The sequence below is a fragment of the Heterocephalus glaber genome, unplaced genomic scaffold (assembly GCF_053883595.1).
Source record: "Heterocephalus glaber isolate CG9 unplaced genomic scaffold, H.glaber_assembly_v1.0 deba00001461, whole genome shotgun sequence".
In the NCBI taxonomy this organism is placed as follows: domain Eukaryota; kingdom Metazoa; phylum Chordata; class Mammalia; order Rodentia; family Bathyergidae; genus Heterocephalus; species Heterocephalus glaber.
Window position 1 is genome coordinate 20,083,215 of NW_028258308.1, and position 24,664 is coordinate 20,107,878.

The 24,664-nt window shown below is 37.4% G+C and overlaps 1 protein-coding gene across 11 annotated transcripts in view; it reads right to left on the bottom strand.

Moving 5' to 3' along the window:
- Positions 1-24,664, bottom strand: part of Fat1 (FAT atypical cadherin 1) — a 123,410-nt gene that overhangs the window by 10,334 nt on the left and 88,412 nt on the right. For all 11 annotated transcript variants that reach the window (XR_015453444.1, XR_015453445.1, XM_087217144.1 and 8 more), the window contains 15 exons: positions 17,828-21,895; positions 17,185-17,381; positions 13,956-14,109; positions 12,898-13,131; positions 11,556-11,945; positions 10,009-10,223; positions 9,659-9,796; positions 7,362-7,505; positions 6,547-6,744; positions 5,367-6,168; positions 5,121-5,252; positions 3,725-3,882; positions 2,342-2,804; positions 421-574; positions 140-250 (listed from right to left, as the gene is read on the bottom strand). Coding sequence is in view for 9 of the 11 variants with exons in the window: in XM_087217144.1 (XP_087073270.1) it covers positions 140-250; positions 421-574; positions 2,342-2,804; positions 3,725-3,882; positions 5,121-5,252; positions 5,367-6,168; positions 6,547-6,744; positions 7,362-7,505; positions 9,659-9,796; positions 10,009-10,223; positions 11,556-11,945; positions 12,898-13,131; positions 13,956-14,109; positions 17,185-17,381; positions 17,828-21,895 (7,558 nt within the window). In the remaining 2 variants the exon portion in view is untranslated. The remainder of the gene's footprint in view (positions 1-139; positions 251-420; positions 575-2,341; positions 2,805-3,724; positions 3,883-5,120; positions 5,253-5,366; positions 6,169-6,546; positions 6,745-7,361; positions 7,506-9,658; positions 9,797-10,008; positions 10,224-11,555; positions 11,946-12,897; positions 13,132-13,955; positions 14,110-17,184; positions 17,382-17,827; positions 21,896-24,664) is intronic.

Here is a 24,664-nt window from a genome sequence, read left to right on the forward strand (position 1 = left end):
AGATAAATTATAAAAGTGCCAATGAGGATTATCACACTCTGAAACAAGAAGTCTGAATTAACAAAGTTTCACTGTGTCTGCTAATGAATATGACACTATAGAAAAGGTACAAATACAAATCTTGATAGAAACCATTTACCTTTCTCCCCTAAAACCTGAATCACACTGACAAACAGCACCATCCAAACTGTCAAAACATGTTCCACCATTTTTACAGGGCTCATCTTTGCAGTATGGGCTAAGCTGGCACCTGAAGAATAAGGAAAAAAATATGCATAAATCTCATGAGCCTATTGTAAATAAAGCAAAGCAGAAAACATTAACAAGTGAAGAATGTAAAGACTTTTTACATGCAGAATTACATGTTTTAAAAAGTTAAATACTATAATTCATTATGAAAGTTAAGAAATATACACATACCTCTGACCAGTGTATAATCCTCTACATTGGCAAACAAAGTCTCCATTGTCTACAACACATGTACCACCATATAGGCAGGGGTTGGAGGAACAGGGGTTGACGCTCACCTCACAGTACGTCCCTATGTACAAGGCACTACACTTGCAGTAATAACCTAAATTAGCAAAAAGAAACAAAGTCCTGTTATTCAATGACTCGAAAGAAGTATAGTTATAATGAGTTTTACCTTATACTTTATAGTGATATTTTAGTCTCAGATCTATACAAGCTAGTACAACTCCCATTTTCTCTGGGTAGAGAGTTGTCCATATGGACAAGCATTCCACTGTTGGCACAGGTTGAATAACCCCTGTCTAAAATGCTGGTACTACTGATCATTCAGATTTTAGAGTTTTTGGATTCTGGAATATCTGTGTACAGTTCTATATTCGTTGAGCAACCTTAACCTACAAATTTAAAATCCAAAATTGAAATTTGGAGTACCATGTTGGCATTCAAAAGTTTTAGATTTTGAAGCCCTTCAGATTTTGAATTTTCAGATTAGGAATGCTCAACCTGCACAACCAAATCACGAGGATTTGAAGTAAGAATGCATAACTAGTTTTAGTTAATCATAATTTATGTAAAGTTATCGGGCCAATCACACGTTAAGCCCCTTGCCTGAACGTGTACACAATACTACTTAACATACCAATTTATTTGCAAATCATAAGCATTTAGGATTAAATGAAATGATGAATGTGAAAAGCACTTTAAAGTCAATTTTATAAATTACCATTCAAATTTTACAAAGGATAGCATCAAATTTGTTCAACTGAGTACAAAGAATACCAGACTCTTTATTCATTACTATTTTTAACTATCTGATTTGGGAAACACTACAATCTTTATTTCCTCAACCTCTTTTAAAAGTTAATCATGGTTATGGGATTTTCTTTGGTCAAAGGAACATGGCACTGGGAGCCAGGAGTCTGAGAAGTCAGTATGCAGTAGCTAGGCTTCTTTTCTCCAGTTTCAGTGATCACAGTAGCACATTTCAAGGCAATGCCTTTCTCACCCTCATTTTTAAGTGACAGTGAGGCCAGCCTCCTTGCTGCCCTGATGTGGATAGGTAATTATATGAAAGCAAGCCTTTCCTGTCTTATGCCATGAGATTTTCAGAGGGCTACAATGGAGATAATTTAGCCTACTCTACTGGCCTTAGTGACCAACACACTTTCCAAAGACAGCAGAAAACCAAATCTTTTGAAATTCCACTGAAAGTACTTTTTATTTTTGCTCTACTAATTACAATAAGCTCTATTTAGAAGGCATGATGATTGCCACTTTTCCTAACTGTATTCTATTAGTACTTATAAGTGGCCCAATAGGAGTCCAGGGTTCAGAAGCCTAGAGCACAACACAACAGAGATGGGCAGAGCAACACTTTGGAGGGGTTCGAGGCCTTCCAGAAAATCCTAACACTCCCATTTCAAGACTCCAGCAGACCCTCTGTGGTGAGCAACTGGCTAAATGATGATATAAAAAAAAAAAACCAAGAACAACTAAGTGATAATTTTAAATTCCCCTGGGTTGATGTCTATGGAGCTGGAAGAACAGTTCAGAGTTAACCATGGTTTGTCTGGTACAGGGTAAGCTCAGCATAGAAACATGTCTTGGTCAGGCACTTGAGATATGACAGCAGCAGCTCAGCAGCTACAGTCATGGTGCTCGCCAGTCTAGCCGCTGGGAAAAATTCTAAAAAAAAAAATTCCCTGCTCTGCTCTCTTTTAACATACTACCACCGAATTGTGACTGCACTATTTATACTGACTAATACCTGATCATGTTGTTTGAATAAGAGTAGAAAAAATAAAAATGTTGAGGAACTTAGATGTATACATGGGTACCATTTTAAATATTGTAACACCATGAATCCTACCTCCAGTAGGCGATGGGTGGCAGATGCCTCCATTCTCACAAGGGTTACTTGAACAGTCTTCTGTAGCCGTTAATAAGCACCCAGGAGATATGTCCACTGACTCTTCAATGTGTGCATAGCTTCTTGGTTTGCTATTCAAAGGCAGCTCCTGCCCATTCAAATAAATGGAGTCCATACAACCCCTGAAACCATTACCAACTTGGGGGCTTCTTCCATGCCTTGTTCCTTGCTGGCGGATGTGGCCACCAAAAAACACATAGTTATCCAGATTTAGGGTTTTCAGAGTCCCTGGGGCTGTGCCTGATGCAGTGTGGACTTGGTCTAGAACCAATCTAGCATAGTTTCCATTCACTTCAAGAGACACCACGTGCCACTGCCCATCACTGACTTGAATGCTTTGAACAGAGACAATGCCAGGGCCACTCCCACAGTCAAATTTGTATTGCAGTCTTCCATTATGAATCTACAATAAGAAAAAGTTTGCTGTCCACATTAATCTCATAAACCTTCAGGTATTCTCTGACCAAAAGTCTATATAAGAGAGGAATGTCTGGCAAATGAAGGTAGAAAGAGTAAAGCCTTGCATTAAGTACTACAGAACAATGCTCATCTGTCCATTGTACAAATGATAAAAATGGGTCTTTCAAGGATATTAAGTGTCAAGTGCACATACAAAAAGCAACATGGAAATGACTGTTAACTAAACCCACCCCTGTACACACAATTTACACACAAGCACACACCATATACACAAAGCATCAAGTAATATCAAAAGTCAAAATCATGTTTTATAAGAAAGGCGGACATGATAATCAACACTTTGAACATATACAGGATCACCCTACAAACTCACTGTAACATTGAGATAAATTAGCTAGAGTTTGAATGTTAATAGTTACGTATACCTAAAAATGTTTGTAAAAACAGAAATAAACCTCTATGATCCCACAGAACTTCTCTTCCCATAACACATAAAACTTATATAGGTATAAACAACTCTTTAAATGTGGGATTCACTCATATGGCCTTGATCATTTTTTTAAGGTAGACCATCAGAAAATGAAAATTATAATTTTCAGTCTGCTAAAATCTGAGGTATAAAAGTACATAAAACGGCCAGGCATGGTGCTGCATGTTTGTATCCCAACACTTTGGGAAGCTGAGGCAGGAGGACTTTAGTGTGAATCCAGCCAGGGCAACATAGCAAGAGCCTTTCTCAAAATAAAAAATAAAAAGGTGTGTGTGTGTGTGTGTGTGTATATATATATATATATATATATACACACACACACATATATATATATATGATATAGCTCAGTGTGAAGGCCTTGTTAAACTGTTAAACACAACAACAACAACAAAAATCCTTGCATAAACACATACCTCCAAGATACTGTAATCAGTTCCTCTAGCATACATTACAATTGCATGAGTAGAATAAGTTCTGAGTCTCACTGTCAATTTCATCTCTAATTTGTTCTCATTTTCCATTAGACGGTATTTCACAAAGCTATTTCCAGTAAATGTTACAGATGAACTCCCTGTGAATCACAAACAGGAAAAGTTACTTCAGAGCCAAATTTAAGCATATTTTAAAAGTATGATTTCTTCCCCTCTGAGACTGATGCTTTTCATTTAAGATTATAACATAAAATTAAATTTCTATGGGGAAATGTCTTTTTGCTTAATAAGTAATATGGTGTAACTGAGTCTCCATTTGGAAGAGAAAAAAACTATACTATCACCAATTAATTCTAAAATAATGAAGGGTCTAAATATGAAAATGTTCAATCTAAAATTTTAAGATAATTTCAGAAAATAGTTATATACCCTCAAGGTAGTTTGGTAAACCTTGTTAAACAAAATATAAAATAATTCTCATTCTCCAAAGAAAATGAAACTGATATGAATCTCCAAAGATGAAAACTGGTTACATACAATTATGCAGAATGGACTAAGTAAAACCAATTTCAAAATGACAAAAGATATATTTAACAAATCAAAAGATCAAAACCATACTGAGAGGAGACTGTATTAAAGAGAATGTTTGTAGTTATAACACAGAGCTATACACATTGATAAAAAGAAATAACCAAAACAATCAAACAGACAACCCAGAGGAATGCTAATAGGCAACAAACAAATGAAAAGGTAACTTTCACAAGTAGCCAGAGAATTAAAAATAAAAATAAGCAGATGTCATTTCATGCTTATTAGATGGAGGCATTTTTTTCTTTTAACTGAAAGCCTTCAACATTGGCAAGAGAACAAACAGGGAATGAAACCTTCATACATGACTGGATGAAATAAGAACTTATTCAACTTTTGGGGAAACTAATGTAATGGTATCTTTAAAATTTTTAAATGTGTTTTATCTTTGATGCAGCAGATCCTAGTTTTAGACTCTACTGTAACAAGAAACGAAAGCACCAGTACATGTAAGGATAAACGCATAAGAATTTTTTTTTAAACAGAAACATAATGATTGGAATGTGTACACATAAGGAATATTGACTAAATTGTGGCAAAGAAATGCTGAAAAATATTCACAGCCATTAAAAAGGATTAGATTCACATGTATTGGCTTGAAAACACATCCTTAATAACTACTAAGTTGAGGAAGCAAGAAGTTGAAAGTCTGTGAGATACAGTGCTCTTGAGAAAGAAAAGAAAAATATATAACATACATCACATCGCTTTTTGACTCAAAGAAAAAATTTGTAAGAAACACTGAAAGGATTTTTTGAAATGAAATCATGTTCAGTCACTGAATTCTCACCTGGGCACTGACTGAACTTGCCACTGGGACAGACACAGGTGTACTTCTCCTCTCTGGGGTCAGCAACACATTCAGTTCCTGCAGGGCATGGACTATCTTCACATCCATGTTGGATAGGTGGGCATTTCCCCTCTTTAAGGAAAGAAAAGGGAGGAGGTGGTGATTAACATGAATTTTAAGAAAATGATCTTTCCTGTGTACTCATCACAGGCTGTATACCCACTGTCATGTACTTATGTGTCTCACCTTTGCAGAGACACACTGATGTTCGATGGTGGCGGGGAGTCACAAAACTCAGTCTGGCTGTGCTGTGCGTTGACATAAAATTTTCATCCACAGATACCTTTTCATCACAGAATTTCCAAGGGCAATCCAGGCCTGCACAAAGCTTCTGGAACACAGCCAGTATCCTAACACCAATGATTTCCTCAATATCAGTCACAGAGGAGTTAATCTTGTGCAGAAGTTGTTTGGTTGAAACCTGGGTACTATCTGATTTCTCCACAAAAAGTAAGACATCTAGATGTGGGTGAGGTTCAGAGGGCTCCAAACTAACAATCTGTATGTCGTTCCTCCTTACACCCAGGATGTTCCGTAAAGCCCTCTGGAAGTTGCGCCAGTAGTCACCAACAAATTCTTCTGGAGTGAGGTTGGCAAAGCGAATGGCAATGGTGTGGTTCAACATCTCTTGTGTTATCTGTCTGATATGCACTGTGATGTCAGCCACTGTTGTAAACTTGCCATCTGTTACACTGACATTCAGAAGGTATTGCCCTATATCTAGCCTTTTGTGTGCGATCAGTTTACCCCCTGTGCTGGAAACAGAGAAAAGGCTGTCCATGTCGGGATCGAGACTGTAAGTTAAAGTGTCATATACGTCTTGGTCTGTTGCATGGATTTTCCCAATGACACCGCCAGAATATTCCTCTCCAAAAGCAGTAATGAAAATCTCTAGTGGCAAAATTGCAGGAGGATGGATGCTTTCCTCTATAACCCTGATGTCAATGTGTGTCAAAGATGACAACTGTGGTTTTCCATTATCAGCCACCTGAAAGAAAAATCACTGCTGTCTCTGCCAATGTTTAAAACTTCTTAATAAATACACATTGTAAAAATTATTTACTGTTCAAGTTTTTAAAAATTTCCAATTGCTTGATACCTATTTTCCACATGAGAAGCAAAGGACAAATAGATTCTTCATAGGCCTTTCACTAGTTCAGATGGAAACTCAGCCCCTTACTGTCTATGATAAAGTAACCAAATGAAGAAGTAAGCCTCCTTAAAGTGAAATGGGACAAAAAGAAATGTGTGGGAAAAAAGCCGAAATTATAACTGTAAATTTTTGTTTTCTCATGAAATATAAGCTGTTCATATATAAGAAAATAACCACCAAGCAGCTCTTGTGTGAAAAGAAAGACTTTAATACCTTAACATGCAGCAGGTAATGCTCCTTCACTTTCCTCTGTATGGTAGCTGAGGTCAGGAGGACACCCTGCTGGTTAACTTCAAATGCTCTGTCATCATTTCCGCTCACAATAGAAAAGAAGAATGGTGGACCATTGTGAGAAGAATCCTTGTCTGTCACGACAAGCTGCAGGACACTGAAACCCACTGGCTTGTTTTCCTGCACAAAATTAAAAGAAGAACAGAACAAAACAAAAATTTTTCAACACAACAAAATCTGCTGTATATGGTAAGGGAATGTAAGAATTTCATTATAATATAAAATACACAGAAAACAAAGGCTGACTGCTGACTCACCCAAAAGTGAGAAATGAGAAGTACAGGAGGAAGGCAACAGGATGGAGGAGGGAGGGAGGAAAAGTTGTCAGGGTGGGAGGATGTGGGAGAGGAAAGGGTGTGGGAGAAGCAGATGTAGGTTAACAGAAAGAGGAGAGATGGGATGAGCAGAGTGTAGGTGAACAGGGTGGAGCTGAAGAAGTGGGAGATGGAGAATTAGTAGCAAAGAGGAAGGCCACCAGAGAGATGGAGGTAAATCAAGAACAGCAGAAGACATGACTAAGAAAATCCTTGAGTCCTAGGACACTGGAAGTATCTTTAAAACCAAAGCACAAAAAGAGGAGAAATAAAAGTTTGGGTATGCCTTGAAAATGTTCTTCTAATATTGATGGAGACTGTACTTTTTCTACTTCTCTAAAACACTGCCTTTATCTAAACAAACAAATGAATCTAATTAAAGTGCTCAAAGGACTCCATGAATTGTTTGCATGAAGGGTTTACCTGGATGATTACACTGTAGTTACCCTTGGAGAAGACTGGGGCATTGTCATTGACATCAGACACATCAATGTTCACAGTTGTGGTGTTGACTCTGGGTGGACTGCCATTATCAGAAGCTTGAATTGTGAGTGTGTAACCTGAAATCTTCCCAGAGAAAAGACCAACAAAGCATGTTCATTCACACAAAGTCAATGAATTGGAATCAACTGTTGTATCCAGTACCTACAATTCCCTAACCTACAAATGTGTACACTGTAAATAAAACATTTCCTCAACAACAAAAAAATGCCTCTCAAAAGCATACTCATCTTGTTAAATATTTTATCTTTAAAAATCTACAGTTCTATTAACAGAAATAAGAAAGAAGAAATATGAATTATTAGGAAAAATGTTAACATATCTCAATGTGCTGTTGCTTCAGTAATAACAGAAAAAAGCCTTCCCTGGGGCCTATAGTGGTCTCAGCTATGCTGTCCCTCACCTTTGAGAACTAACTCACTTCTAAACCCCCAGGACCTACCAGGTCACCCTCCCTGCTCCATTTCATGCTTGGATTGTGCTCAGTTGTCTAAATCCCTCAAGATTGTCTTTGTGACCTCTTATAAAAGATATCATGTCAAGTGAGTCACTTTCTTTTAAGTGTAGTTCCCTGTTAAACTTTCTCTTCTAGAATGAGTGGTGGAAGAAGCCAGGAAGCTGGCTAAATCACAGATGAATAACTGATTGAATATTAGTCCTGCAAGATGCTCCCACAAAAAAGGGCTGTGAGGGCAAACTACCCCGGGAAACACCAAAGGCTACTTCCTATGCTATCTCACAATGAACAGAAGTATGTGAAAGGATCGGGTGCATTAGTCAAAAATACTAAATTTTACTCTGCCAGCAGAAGAGCAATCTTACACATAACAGTTATGCTTCCGAAACTCTTAGAAGATCCTTTCACAAAATTTACACATCAAAAAATAAACTGAAGAATTTTAATGATTATTACTGTCTCTCCAAATTACTCAGTCTAATGGGTATCCATTTTTTCTCAAACTACATCCTTTATTACCACTTATGTCCTAATTCCCCAAACCAAGGCTTCCTTCATTTCTCCTTCATGTCATGACCTCTGTGAGGCAGCTCCTGTTCTACTTCCCTTCCTGTATATGACAGTGAGTGGATACAGGGGTGAGTGAATGGACAGACAGATGTTCCGCCTGGCTTGCCTCTCCTCTTTTATTCTCATTTGTTTCTTGTAGATCACTTCTATAGGCATTTCCAAGGGCATGTACTGCATCTACATTTCCAGTTCTCAATTCTAAATTAGACTGAAAAGTCTAAATACTGACAAAGGAGTATTTCCTCAATATGCTATTTCCCATTAAAACCCAGCACATCTGAAAGCACATTCTTAGCATCTAGCAGCCCCATGCACTTATAACCCATGACTTCCCTACCTCTCTACGATGGTACTCACTGACCAAGCACAGCAAGACTAATAGAAGTCATCTCTGACACCACTGCTTCCTACATAGGGCCATATCAAAGTTTTGTGGATTCTAATTTTCCTTTGTAAAGTTTCTTCATTTGCCTTTTTGCTCACTGCTGCTTTCCTAATTCAGGCTCTAGCTGAAACAGATGAACTCCCAATGGCCTTGCTACCTCTCCTGGTCTCCCGCTATTCTAAAATACGACTGGACCTACCTATGTAATATAATCTTCCAAAATGTCTCCTAATATATTTCACCTCACAAGCTTAAGTAATTTCCTCAGGCCTAAAGCATCAAGTGTGACCCTCCGATTCTGGTTTTATGGCCCATGATTTCCTACAATGCCTTTCATTTTAACTCTCTCTACTTCTTTGTATGGATTACTCCAATAAAACTGGGTGAAGTCTCTTAAATATAGTCCATAGTTTCAATTTTCATGCTTTGTTCATATAATTTCTCACAGAGAATTTATTCTCTGAATCTTAATGGTTATTCCAGATTTCTGTCCTTTAAAGCTCTGCTTTAAAATCTGGCCTCTAGTTTCATTAAGTGTCTCAGAATGTTGGAGCTGATTGTAATCTCTTCTTGAATACAAACTTTTATTATCAAACTTTGATATGAGCATAAAAAATATTTCTTATACTCTTGAGATTTTCAAATTGCAATTGCTTATCAACTATTTACTTCCTGTTCCCCAGTTTCTGAGAAGGCTAGTTCTACCATTTTAATAATGCACATTATGCCCAATAGATATGAACACAAAGCACTTGTAGTTATTATCTGGTAACCTGTAAACATTCTAAATCAAAGTTTTACACTTACTGTTTCCCGGTCCAGAAGTTTAGTCACTTTCACTTCTCCCTTGACAGGATCGATGGTAAATGGACTTCCTTGATTGCCTTCTATAATTGAGTAGTGGATGAGGCTGTTTGAAGGACCATCAGCATCATCAGCCAAAACCTAGATGATACAACTCTTATTTAGAGGACAGCTAAGGACAGGACTGATGCTATTTTATGTAAGTTTATAATAAACCATTAAGTGGCCTAGCAAATGACATTTTTGTATCTCCACAGTGTTTTCAAATAAAGCCACTTTACAAAAATTAGACTGACTGAATTAAAAACTCTTGTAAAAATCAAGAGGAAAACTGAAGGGGGAAAAATGCATACCGTAATGACGGACTGTTCAAGAACAGCATCTTCACTGATTACTGCCATGTAGGTGTCTTGGCTGAAGGACGGGGTGTTGTCATTGATATCTGTTACATTAATGTTCGCAGTGGCCACGTCGCTTAATGAAGGCGTGCCTCCATCGGTGGCTTCCACGGTCAGGTAATATTCATGGGCGCTCTCATAATCCAGATTCTCAATGATAAAAATGGCCCCTGAGAGACAAAATTATTTCCAGTATTTTTTTGGGGGGGTACTGGGGATCGAACTTGGGACCTTGCACTTGCGAGACAGGCACCGGAACCACTGAGCTAAATCCTTGGCCCTTACTTCCAGTATTTTATAATTCTACTCCTATTTGCTATTACTGAAATATATAACACTTTTTTAAAAAAATTACTTTTTACTTCAAAAGTTTACTTACCATTTAAATATATTTTCTAGTTCCTTAATTCAACAATTATAAATTATGGATCCTTATTTCACTCTTACTTTCCCAATATCCCTTATAATACTCAAATCACTTCCCTAGTCTACTTTACCTCCATTCCTGCTATACAAATAATTATATCTATCTCTTCCTAACCATAGTTCACGATAGATTTTAATAAACAAAATGTAATTTTAAAAACCTCAATTCTGTGCCTTTTGGTTTCTTCTTTCTTCTTCTTTATAGAAGCACGTCCTTTAAAAAAAATCTCTAAAATAATCCTTTACTTACATTCTATCATTAAAATCCCTTTTTGATTTAACATTTCTCCTAACATCTTTCCTTGTCAGTTCATTATAGTCCATCCTACTGAAAAGAGCATAGGATAAAAGAACCCTAAAAATAACTATTTTATGATATGCATTTTAAAAATCCTTTTAAGATAGCAACACATACCTCTTTATCTAAACTAGTTGCATACAATTAAGCAATTAGAAAGGAACCTTTTAAACTGAGACTGACAGCTATTTCAGAACACAGGTTAGTAAGATGACATCAGTATTTATGCAGCAAGAGTCAACAGTGCCTCTGACCTTGAGGGCAGTCTCAATGTGATGCAAAGTCCTTCAACTGTTATATGTAACAAGCATGATTTAAAAAAAATCAACTTTAATGAATTATCAGATACCCACTATAGAAAGTAACATCCAGGAGGTCAAAACTATGGTTTTACTTGGAAAGCTACAATATATATTTGATATGGGGGATAAAAGGAGTAACTGTGCAAGGTCTTCTACTATCAGCCATTCTTATCTTTACTGACTTGGAACACTTTACATCATCATTCAACTATTGGAATGTACTCTGGTTTTCTATTTTAAATTAATGTGTTATAGATTACAGTGGTTATGCCAGAAACGTATTTTACCAGTTTGAGACTGAAATCTACTAAACCACTTTTATTCTGACTTTAAACAACAAAAAGAAAACTTGAGTTCTTTCTTTAGAATATCTATGCTTCATATGTGCCCTGTCACTTTGTATATGATGAAATACCAGATAAATCTAGCCCTTCTGGTGGAATAAAGGGCCTCCTCTCATTTATATGGTACGTTACCTGTTTTAGAATCTATGCTGAATTTTCCATGTTCATTTCCATTTATTATTGAGTAGGTGATTTCGGCATTTGCTTCGATATCCCGACTTGCTGCATATACTTGAAGAACTTCAGTTCCAATGAGAATGTCCTCAGACACTGTGGCACCATATTCACGATATTCAAATACAGGTGGGTTGTCATTTATATCCAAAACTGACACAACCACAGTGCCAGTGGCCGACAACTTCCTTGGCAAACCTTGGTCTACAGCTTTCAAAACAAGGGTATAGACTGCCTGTAGTTCTCTATCCAAAGGCTTTTCTAACTGAATAATTCCGGATATTTCATTAATGGAGAACTGCCCATTAGCAGAGTCAATCAGTGAGTAGGAAATTTTTCGATTCAATCCTGTTAAAACATGAAATCATATCAAAAATTTTATATATAAAAAACTTATGTTTTAAAAATTGCAACATATTTTTTAAAAGGTAAAATGTAAATTATTTTTAAATTATTGAATCTGATCTAGAAAAAGGCAAGCTCTGAATTACCAATTTCCTAAGTTAAAATAAGTACAACTGTATAGATATCTGGCTTTTGAGGCTATTTTATGATATAGTAACCCAAAGACTTTTTTTTTTGGGTACTGGGGATTGAACTCTGGACCTCGTGCTTGCGAGGCAGGCATCCGAACCACTGAGCTAAATCCCCAGCCCCCACCCATAGACTTTTTTTAAAAAAAAAAAATCTATTTAACATTTAACTTCCATGACAAAGAATTATTTGAAAAGTAACACTTTCAATATTCTTATAATTCTTCAGTATTAATTTCAAGAAGCTACCATCAAAAGGCTATGAAAAACATTTCTTGGTCTTATTTTTTCCACAAAAATTTCAAAAGATTTGTAAAATTATCACCTACAGTATTTGTTTGTGTTATATTCCTATGATGCCCCCCCTAAATTTTTTTTTGGTACCTGGGATCGAACTCAGGACCTTGCGCTTTTGAGGCAGGCGAAGTGCCACTGAGCTAAACCCCCAGTGACACTCAAATTTCTTTATGGCACTAATGGTTTAGCCACAAAATACTCCACTAATTAATTCAATGACCTATGATGGTCACTTGATATCAAGTTACTAATCAGAATTTTATTTACACTACAGATAACCTTCTAGCAGTGAGTTCACTGGGTCCTATTTCGAGACTTCAAATATTCATCAAAAGTGAATTATAAAACAGTGATTAGTTACTCTGTACGACTAAGACAAGGTAGGTTAGACAGGCCCCATTGGGAATGTGTTTCAAAACAGCAGCTCATAAGCTCTTAGCACGGAGGCAAAGAGCATCTGCTGAGGATACCTGTGTCAGCATCGGTGGCTTGCACTCGGGTCAGCAGTGTCCCAGGCTCTGTGTTCTCAAACACGGTCACGGTGTAAGGATCAGCAGTGAATTGAGGGGCATTATCGTTAACATCTTCTAATGGGAGCACAATATTAGCTTGACAGAATCTTCCACCTCCATCTGTGGCCCTGACCAGAAGATTATAAACTGCTTGCTCCTCACGATCAAGGGGGGCTAATGTTTTCAGTTCACCTAAAAATAAGCAAATGTAGGACTCACTTGAAATTTAGGGATGTGAACTGCAATTGTGCACTTTTCTTGCCCTTTTCCTTTACAATTATTGCATCTGGAGAGGAATTTTGTCAATGACAGACTCAACAGCTTCAGGAGCATGTCAAGTTCTTGGGTTCTGAAACCCTGCTAGGCATAAGCTCTTTAAGTGTATCTGAGGCTAGGGCCTCTGACACTACATACAGTATCACAGAAGTAAAACAGCTACCTAATTTATCAAATTTAAAACTTTAAAAAACTTACTCAAAAATACATTCGGATATTTACAATTAGTTCTTCAGGGAAAATGAAAAAGTTTAAGAAAAAACTGTTACTTGATCCCAATTTTAACAAAATACAAATTATAAGAAAAAACAATTCTAATAAATCAAATATCATGGATTTATTTTATAGAAAACCGCTAAATGATGAATTTATAGTCATAAATTCTAGAAATATGCTATGTAAATAAAATTGGCAAAGCAAAAGGTCTAAGATATATTTTAGTAAGTTTAAAAAAAATCCTCTAAACTTTAAACCTTTAGCTCTAAACGTTATAAATCTTTAGTTCAAGGAGATGATTTTGGTGCTATTAATATTTTTTTATTAATTATTTTTAATCTCAACCCAAATGAATGCGCAATTTAAAATTTACATATTAAATTCCTGCTTAAATTTCTAAAAGATAATTTCATATCAGAGTAAATTTGTAAAGGACAAATTTTGAAAGTGATCTAAAAATCACAAATATACAACATGATTTTGCTGGAATACACAATGACATTTACTCCCAACTCCACCATTACCTGTGTCTGGATTTACTTTGAACTTTTCTGCACCTGAACCAAATAATGTATAAGTGATTTCAGCATTGGAACGGATGTCTGCATCTGTAGCAGAGACCTGTACAATCAGTTTCCCAGGAAGGGCGTCTTCAGGAATGGTATCTGAATACAGAGTCTAAAAAGATTTTAAACAATACTGTTACAATAAAAACATTAAAAGTCAGCAATGACTGTCAAGGACATAAAAGAATTCATTTTATTTTGACCATAGAAAATGTGGAAAATAATTGAAGTTAAAACAGCTTTAACAACCATGTTTCTAACCTATTTACCTAAACCAACCAATTTACCTAACCAACCAATTTACCTAAAAATTAGACACTAAATACCTGTTGTATATTTCCAAGTATAGGAATTTCTTCTGTGCAACTGTTTGTAACATATGATCAAATAACTGCATTTGGGAGAAGTAAGCTTCACTTGGGAGAAAACACAAGATTTCTCCAAGGATACAGAGGAAATAGGAGAGACTCAGGCCCCTCTAGTAACTTCTCCAAACTTCTCTTCACATTTGCCCTACACTTTGAACACAAAGTTCTCATTATTATGGAATCCATGCCATAAAGGGAAATAAGAGAAACAGACTAAGACTACTGTATTTACTTTTTAATATGAGCTCAGTTATAGGTGAGATATATTTTATGACTCATCAAACCAGGTATCTTGTAATTCTCTAATTCATATGGTCTTGTCTCGGATTTGGTTATTTCCAAAGATGATACAGTAATGCAAAGGTTGATCAAAACATATACTGATGCTTAAATTTTTAACAAATTATTACAGTAAAAGACACATTGCCAGCAATTCTCCTCAAAACACTCCCCCCGGAGCTCTGAATGCACTCATGCCACTGTTCTTGCAACTTTCAGAAGTGGTTCTGGAATTTCTGTCATGAGTGTCTGTTCGAGCTGTGATCAAAAGTATGGTGAGCGCTGCTGCCAAGCGCCACATAATGGAAAGCAGGCTCACGAAGACGTTACGTTTGTCCTCATCAGTCTATTCACCAGTTCGGGCTTGATGAGACTTCGGGCTCTTCCCCAAAGTCCAAAATGACCACGAAAGGTAAATATTTTGATTCAGTTCAGGACAGGCAACCATAACAGTGTAACTAAACACATTCATGAAAGAGGGCTTCCTGCATCAGAGTGGCAAGAACCATAAAGTGTGTATTCAAAGTGAGAGGGAATATTTGGAGGGGAATTAATGACAATGTGTCTTTTATTATTTTATTATTATTATTAATAATGTGTCTTTCATTATGTTTATTTTTTAAACTTAAATATTCACTGTATTTGTCACTCATGCCTACACATTCAAATAGTATCAATGCTAGAAAACAAAAATATACACTGTTAGTTTCTAAAAGAGGAAGTAATATTCACAGCCTCATCCCACCAAATAGTCACCGAAAAGTGTACTTATAATTGGAATTAACTCCCACTTTCCCTCAAGACTAAATTTTAAGTGTCCATTTACCTGATAATCAGTCTGTTACTCTCTGCAGACATACACATCTCCTTCCACTGAACTGGCAGCATTTTCCAACTGCTCTGTACCAGCCCCACTACTAGCCTTCTGCTAACCTAACCTACTCTTGTCCCCTCCTTTACTCGCAACCCTCTTCACTGGCCAAGGCTGTTCATTAACACAGTGTCATCTGCAGCCAGGCAGTCCATGATAGGACCCTAAGGCTGCCATCTCCAAGTCAGTTACAGAAATCAAGGGGCCTGCTTCACATCCTGAGCATCGTTTTTAGCTATGTCACATCTCTGCTTGCCACCCTGCCACTTAAAAGTCTGTTTCTCATCCCCAACTGCACTGTGCTGGTATTCTCTTCCTTCCACTCTGCTTCGGCCTCCCTTGGGAAATATCTGTCTTCATTTTTTCCCTTTTTGTTGGTATCCTCCTCTCAAATGAATTCAATTATCAGCTATCCACAAAAACTGCCAAGTTTGCGTATCTTTCGCTAATATCATCCCCAATCTCACCATCTCTAAATGTTTAGAAAACACATTCCACTGAATGCCTCATTTCCTTAAATTTCACAGACTCTACACATTTCCTCTAAAGCCAATTCCCACTCCAGGTTGTCTCTGTCACTGCTTTGATCTTCTTCCATTCACTTGTGGAAAATTTAAGTCCTGACTCAACATGCTTGCCACACTGCCATTTCCAGGCAGGGATGGAATGCTGTCACCTTTCCTGGAAAGTATCTTTGGTTCTTTCATTCTTGTGTCATTTCTGCCTATTCTAATATACCCTTATTTTCTTTTTTCCATATCCAACTAATGGACATAACTTTATCAAACTGAACCTCTTTAAGGAACTCTTGAGTCATATTATCTCTATCTTTCAAACATAAAACCATTCAGAGTCCTTCCCTATTTTCCCTAGGATACAGTTCTAATTCCTTGGAATGACCTTCATATCCCTGTATAACCCAGTTTATTCCCCTACACACACACTCCTTTCTCAAGACTCAATACCTTCCCTAGTTCTGGCAAACTAAGTTACTCTTCCCTACACCTCCATTTCATTCTGCATACTCCATGGCCTTTCCACCTCTACTCCTGGTGGTTGAATCACTACTTCCTAGAGGCTAAGCCCAAGCCTTGCCTCTGAACAGCTTGCCCTCATCATCCAGCTCCAGTGACCACTCCTGCCCAGTTGCATCGCTCTCATCTGAAGCCTGGAGGGACTCAGCTCTTCTCTAGCTGTATTTCGTCCTCTCATTAAATGTGAGCTCCATAGGTGCAAGAGCTATTTCACTACCCTCTCAGTTGCTGTGGAATGTAGAAGAGCAAAAATCATCTGGTAAAACAAAACAGAGCTTCATAGAAGACCCACTGGCCGGATGTTTCCCCCAAAATAATCTTATTCCCAAAGGAAGAAAACCCCTTCATGAAAAGTTTACAGAGCATTTTAGGGTTAGACAACTGTAATCCTGTAATTAATCCTGTAATCCTGTTTTTCAAAGTGAGATTTTGATCCATTTACATTTCCCAAAATAATTTTAAAGCCCTTCCAAGTCATGCCCCATTTAAAAATCACCTCTGTGTTAAAGTGATTATAATAGAAAACACATTTGAATTTCAACAGTATTATAGCACCGAATTGTAGTTCTACTGAAAAGATTAAGAAAATATAAATCATAGTAACACATATGAGGAAAGCAGAGCCTACAGCCTACCTTTTCACAAACTGGACTGTTGTCATTTGCATCAAGAACTTTCACCTCAACTATAGCTTTTGATGAGAAGGTCCCATCAGTTGCTGTGATAGTCAGAAGATAACTGTCTTTTTTTTCCCTGTCTAGAGGTTTCTTCACATAGACCTTCCATTCATTCTGAATATTTTCAACAGCAAACTGTCCTAAAGTGTCTCCTCCTATTAAATTGATGGAAGATAACAAATTTGACTTAAAGAGAGAAATAAGTTAACAGAAAAAATAAACTGTATGAAAGATGTATATTATTTTTAAAGGATTAAAAATAAACAGCATATATATTAGCTTTTCTACTTACTATACATTTAAATATTATTATACCAAATATAAGACTGCTAAATAAGACAGCTTCATTGAAGCTAATGTTATTTCTTAAAATTATATTTATTATGCCCTAAGAATAAAGTTCAACAAAAATGAGTTATAAAAATTAAAAACACTAATAAAATTGTTAGAAAGGACTTGAAATACAGCTTAATACATATTAATTCTACTTATTTTAGATATTAACTAAAATTTTCCCTTTAACCTTCAATTTCCATAAAATGCATATTTAACTCACTTCTAATACAATTCAGTTTTGAGCCATTTGGCTTGAATTTTTTACCTGTGATGAAGTATGTGACTTGTTTGTTAATCTCTTCAGAATCAGCGTCTGTGGTACTTAAGATGGCAATTACACCACCTGGTGGATCATCTTCACTCACCGTCCCTTTATAAATCTCTGCAGTGAACCGTGGTGGACTATCATTAACATCAGCGACAGTAACAGCCACGATGGCTGTGGAGGAGAGCTGAACCTTTTCACCATGATCTGATGCAACCACTTTAATCTGGTAAATGTCTCGCTCTTCGTGGTCAAGTTCCTTTAGAGTTGTAATCCAGCCTGTTTCCATATTAATGGCAAAAGATTCGATGATGTCCACACTTTGTGACTGATCTAGACTATACATAACATGGCCATTCATTCCTGAATCTAGGTCTGATGCCCTGACTTGGATGACTCTACTTCCCCCTGGTAGATTTTCAACAATAAATGCTTCATATGGATTGGATTCAAAGACAGGGGTGTTATCATTTGCATCTTTCACTTGGATACTAACATCTACAGAAGCTACTACCTCATACTCATCATGAGTGCACCTGGCAAGTATGGAAAACTGATACCACTTAGTTGTCTCATGATCAAGACTCTTCTCTAGCTTTACTCTTCCACTCTGTCTGTCAATAACAAAGAACTCATCTCTATTACTTTCAGGAGTATTCCCTTTGATCATACTGTAAAGAACAGTCCCACTATGTTCGGCTCTAATGAGATCTATCTCTGTTCCAATAGGCGTATCTTCTGAAACCGTATAGGTATAAAATGGTTCTGAAAATTTTGGAAGCCGTCTTTCTGGTGGAAGTATTTTAACATAGACAGGAACAACAGATTCTTTTGGTGGAGACCCATTATCTATAGCTCTAACAAAGAAAGTGAAGAACTCATTTTCCAAGCCAATTAAGCTTTCCTTTGTAGTAATTATACCAGACAGTTTGTTAATTTCCAAATTCTCCTTAACACTGTCAGAATCTGCTTCAATGGCGTAAGTGACATCAGCATTGGACCCCTCATCAGTATCGCTTGCAAAGACTTTCATAACTGATGTTCCTTTGGCAGCACTGGATCCGATGTTCACTTCATACTTGGTTGCTCGGAACTGTGGTGCATTATCATTGTCATCTGTAAGGATGACATTAATGGTACAGAAAGCAACCTTTCCTCCAGTGTCCTTTGCCATTAAACGAACTGAGATTACTTTCTCTGCAAGGGTCTCTCTGTCAAGTTTTTCCAAAGTAAATACTTGTCCTATCTCATTTGTGTAAAATCTGTCTCTAGCAAAGTCATTTACAATACTATAAGTAATGTGACCATAAATACCAGAATCCTTGTCAGTTGCTTTAACCTCAATCACAAGGGTGTGTATGGGAGCGTTTTCAGCAAGTTCCACTTCATACTCATTCTGAGGAAAAACAGGACTGTGCAAATTGCCTCCAATTACAGTCACATGAACCTGAGCTGAACTTCTAAAAACCCCATCAGAAACAGAAATGTTAAGACTGTAAAATGGCTTCAAGTTGTGCCTGCGCAGGTTTGAGAGTGTGATAATCCCTGTTTCACTGTTAATGACAAAATTTTTATGATCATTTCCAGACAGAATGGAATATTCCAACCTGTCTATATCTGAACTGTCTGCATCATAGGCTTTTACACACATCACAAAATGTCCATGAGTGGCATGCTCACTAATTTTGGCTTCATATATTTGTTGGTCAAAGAGAGGTGGATTATCATTGAGATCAGTGACATCTACTGTGACAATCACATCACTGCTAAGTGGGGGCATGCCACCATCAATAGCTCTTACAAAAATCTTGTGTTGCTGGAACTGTTCATAATCCAATGTTCTAAGCAGTGAAATGAGACCAGTGCTGCCATCTATATGAAAATGATCTTGACTCTTGCTATGATTTCCAAACATCTGGTATGAAATTCCTCTATTTGGTTCTGAATCAGAATCTGTTGCCCTGACTTTAACCACAGACGTTCCAATTACAGATGCCTCAGATAGGGTTGCACTGTAAGATTGCTGAACAAACACAGGAGGGTTATCATTGATGTCTTCCACTATTATATCAACAAACACTTCAGCATGAGCACCAGTCAAAGAATCAGTTGCTCGTATGCTCAGTTTATATGCTGGGTGGGACTCAAAATCCAGAGGAGCTATGACATTTATAACTCCAGTATTAAAGTTAATAGTAAACTGGCTGAAAGGATCTCCATCTGTGATGCTGTAGAACACTTTCAATCCTTCTGGACTGTTGGCTTGTACGTGGACAACCGGGCTGTGCATCTGGATATTCTCTGGAATCTCTGCACTATAGAAAGGTTTTTCAAACACAGGCATGGCTTTATTCATAACAGTGATTGGAACTATGACTTCAGCTGAGAAAGCTGGGTTTCCTCCATCTTTTGCAACCACTGTAACAAGATACTCTTTATTTAAAGTGTCAAGTTCAAATTGCTTTTTCAGTGAAATTTCACCCGACGGTCCAATTTGGAAGTGGTCATGATGTTCTTTAAGGTAATAGTGTACTTCCCCGTTTCTGCCACTATCTCTGTCCACAGCAGTAACATAGCGAATAACATGGCCCACCTCGGTATCCACTTTAACGACAGCATAGTAGGGAAGGTTGATGAACACTGGGGCATTATCATTTTGGTCTTCTACAGTTACTTTCACAACAACATGGGCCACTGCCGAAGGCTTATGTTCTTCTGTCACTTCTACCACCACATCAAATGCCTCCTGCTGTTCACGATCAAATGGTATACCAGTGGTTGACAGCACTCCTGAAGTGCAGCTGATTTTAAATCTGCGATCTGGGTTGAGGATGTGATAGAATAAAGGCTCATTGATTGGATTCCCGATAGCAGTAATGACAGCTAATGTTTTGGCTTCAGTGGAATTCTCTTTCACTACTGCAGAGTAGAAATCTTGGGTAAACTTTAGTTGACTCTCCTTGCTTTCTTTCACGTTAATTTTCACAGAGGTGAAGCTGGCAAATCTGCCATCAGAAGCTCGAATGGTTAACTCATAGCGGCTTCTTAACTGAGTTGTATTTTGTATGGTTATAGTGCCAGTTTTGTAGTCCATAAAAAACTTCTCCCCAATGTTACCTTCAGTGATGGAGTATATCAACTGTGAAAATGCACTGGAATCCGCATCTGTAGCATTTACTGTGATGATTTTTACTCCTCTGTATGTTGGCAACAAAAGCAATGCTTCATATAATGATTTGGAGAACACAGGAGGGCAATCATTAATGTCAATTACGTGTATAGTCACATTAGCTGCATATTCAGCAAATAAACGTGGTGTCCCCATGTCATGCACTTGTACAGTAAAGTGAAAAACACTTGTTTCTTCATAGTCCAAACTTAGCACTGTATGAATAGCACCAGTAGTAGAATCAATAGCAAAATATTTGTGCACAGATGGTTCAACAATGTGATAAACAAGCAAAGCATTTGATTCTTTATCAGCATCAGTTGCCCGAATCACTAGTGGGACATTCCTGTCTGTCAGGACCACGCTATTAATTGAAGCTGATTCACTAATGAGTCCTGAATATTCTGCCTGAATAAAAACTGGTATGTTGTCATTCTCATCCTGTAGATGCACTAGAACAGTTGTATTAGTGGACAAACCAGCCATGTTGGTTCCTTGTATTGTCAATGTATAAATGGGCAAAGTTTCAAAATCCAGGGCTTTTTGAGTGATGATGCTTCCAGAATGTGGATTAATATCAAAAACATCCCCTATATTTCCATCTTTTATTTCATATATCACCGATGACTGACTATAGGCTGTAACTATTCCAACAAAACTCCCAATGCTGATGGTTTCACTAATTTCAATGGAATATTCTTTTGATGTAAACTTAGGAGAGGCATTGTCAGCAACTGTGACAAAGATATGTACAGAAGTCATTTCACTCATTGGTGGATTGCCTTTATCTGTAGCTTTTACCATTAAATCATATTCTTCTTGGTTACTTCGATCCAATTCTTTGGCAGTTTTTATAGAGCCCAAGATGGGATCAATTGTAAAAGAATTTCCAATATTTCCTGGAAGGGGAGAAAAAAATACATGTTAAAAAAAAAAAAAAGAAGCAACAGAGGGCCGGGGATTTAGCTCAGTGGTTTCGCCGCCTGCTGCTCAAATGCAAGGACCCGAGTTCGCTCCCCAATACCAAAAAAAAAAAAAAAAAAAAAAAGAAGCAACAGAAGTAGTAGTTGAACAAACAGAAACAAAAATTAAGTAGAAATGTGGGAGATAAAAATAGTTGAATGGAACCTTAAATTTGTTTCATTTTTCTATAACTGAAACAAGGTATGATTTTTCTTTTAGCCATAAATTATGAAAAGCAAGAAATAGAAGAAATGTCACTCTCTGATTGGAAGTGTTGAAGACAGTTATACTTCCATAAACCAGTTAATAATTTTCTAACCATCCCTCAAACTCCTTCTAAAATGCTTTTATAATGTTAGCATTTAGCAAATGCAATTTTTCAAGATTCTTGCTCATAACAAAAGAGAAACTTTTAATTCACTAAGAAAATTTACATCAAAAGAGCTGTCCTTTATTTTAAATATTGAGGAATAATTCTGTGTAACTCACTCTACAGGTTTTAAAGATTTTTAAGGGAACTCAACCTTTTTTAGGTCAGTTCATCTCCTTGAATATAGTTCCAGGGGCAATTCTGCTTCCACCAAGACATCTGGGGACACCTGTGGTTATTACAGCTTGGAAGGAAAAAGGTGCTACTGGTATCTAGTGGGAGAGAACAGGGAGGCTGCTGAACATTCAACAATGCACAGCATGGCTCTCCACTGCAAGAAGTTACCTGGCCCAAAATAGCAACAGTGCTGAGGCTGAGTAACAAACTACTAGGACAGACTGTTTTCCTTGGTTTTCTTGGAACTTTTTTGGGCCATACTCTGGAATACCCATAGTTTTGCATCTTTTGAAGGAAAGAGTTCTCTGCAGTCCTTCTGGCTAGGATCAAGGTAGTATAAAGGTAATGAGTTTGGATCCATCCATGAGCCCTCCATCCCTTTTTTATGAACAAGCATCCAGAATTCAGTATCCTAGTCATAGTTCTGAATTTATTTTCCTCAAATGAACTATTCTACTTACTCAAAACAAAGTTCACTTGCCATTTAACTGCTTTCTCAAATTCTTATTCTTCTAGGTTTGCAGTTAGTATGGCATTTTACAGACCAAAACTACTTAGTGTGATCTGCAAACTAGGAATTAACCAAGCACTTCTTTGTCCAATTCATTTACAGTCAACACTTCCTTCCTTTAATACATTTTCCAAAACTCCATGACAACATTTTCTGAAGCCAGACCTAGCCTGGTTTTCATTAAGTCTGCCTGGCTCCTTGTCCAGGCCCCAAAGCAGAGCCTGTCTGCAACAGGGAGGAGGCCCATGCTTTTCCATGGCCCGAACCCTGGCCCAAGAACAGGGTCCTGCTGCCTTTGCCAGGTTGCTCAGACACTAATTTCCAGCCTATCTGTATTTAGAGGAAGTACTCTTTCATTGCATTATAGGCAATTACCAGAGATCAAAGATCCTTTTCTCATTTTACCTGTGAATCACCCTCAGCTTCCAAAACTACAACAAATTACATGGCCTGACAGGAAAGAATATGGTGACCTTTGGCAGCTGTCTTTATTCCACCTCTCAGAATTTCCTGTATCTATACTTATAGAGCAGCTAACCTGCTGAAGTTTATACTCATTTACCTATATGTACATCTGTCTTATTTTCTACAGTTGAAATCTTACTTTGCCAATAAAGTTCCAAATATGCAAGTCTTCAAAGTGAAGGAATAAACTGAAATTCTTAGTGCTGAAGCAGGCTGCTAGGCTCAGAATGCACTGCTTTCTCCAAAACTTGCTCCTGGCCTCCAGCCATACTGGCATCTTCCTTGCTCCTCCATCCGGAGCACACATGCTCCATCTCAAGCCCTGTGCTTTTGGTGTGTCCTCTCCTGGAACAGCCCTCCCCAGCTCTTCTGAATACCTGATGGGCCTCCGTGCAATGTGATGGTGAGGCATTCCCTGGCCTCCCTATTCAGTGTGGCTGTTTCTACTTTACCATGTTTTTCTTTCATAGTATGTCTAACAACCTTGTTCTTCATCTACCCAATGTGAAATTCAGAAACATTCTTTGTCTTCTAGAGTATCCTGACTGAAATAGGTGGCTCAGAGCTTTTCACTGATATCAAGGTTAAACAGGAACCCTAAATAAAAAGAAATTAGATTTACACAGGAGAAGGTAATGACATCGTATTTTCACAGGAAACAATGATGGCTCCTGACCGGCATAAATGTGTTCCTGCTAATAAGAACACTCATTCACCAAACACTGAAATACAGGCATGGTATTTGTGAACAAATTAATAAAGCAGTGTATCACATAAGTTAGTTCTAGGCTGGAGGCTTATTCCTCCACTTTAACTGAAATTTCGTAAGCTCAAATTGTTTGCTGTATTTAAACAGGGAAATTGTCTGGACAAACAAGCCAGTTTTTGCTCCAAAGTTGTGACTATTCTGTCTCTTGCCTGCAGGGCATGTAAAGGAGAAGGGCAGGCCAAGTCTCTTTCTTCCTGTGGCTGACAAGCTGTAGATGTGCAGTAAGGCCTGATGAGGATATGGCAATCTCTCCTATGTTTGAACTCTAACTACATAACATAAATTTGAGGAAGAAAGTCAACTCTAATCAATAAATATACTTTGCCAATGTCTATTTCCAGCCACTACAACAGTTGTGAAGGAAAATCCTAATAATCTGCTCTTTAAAATAACATGAGGAGAAGAAAACACCA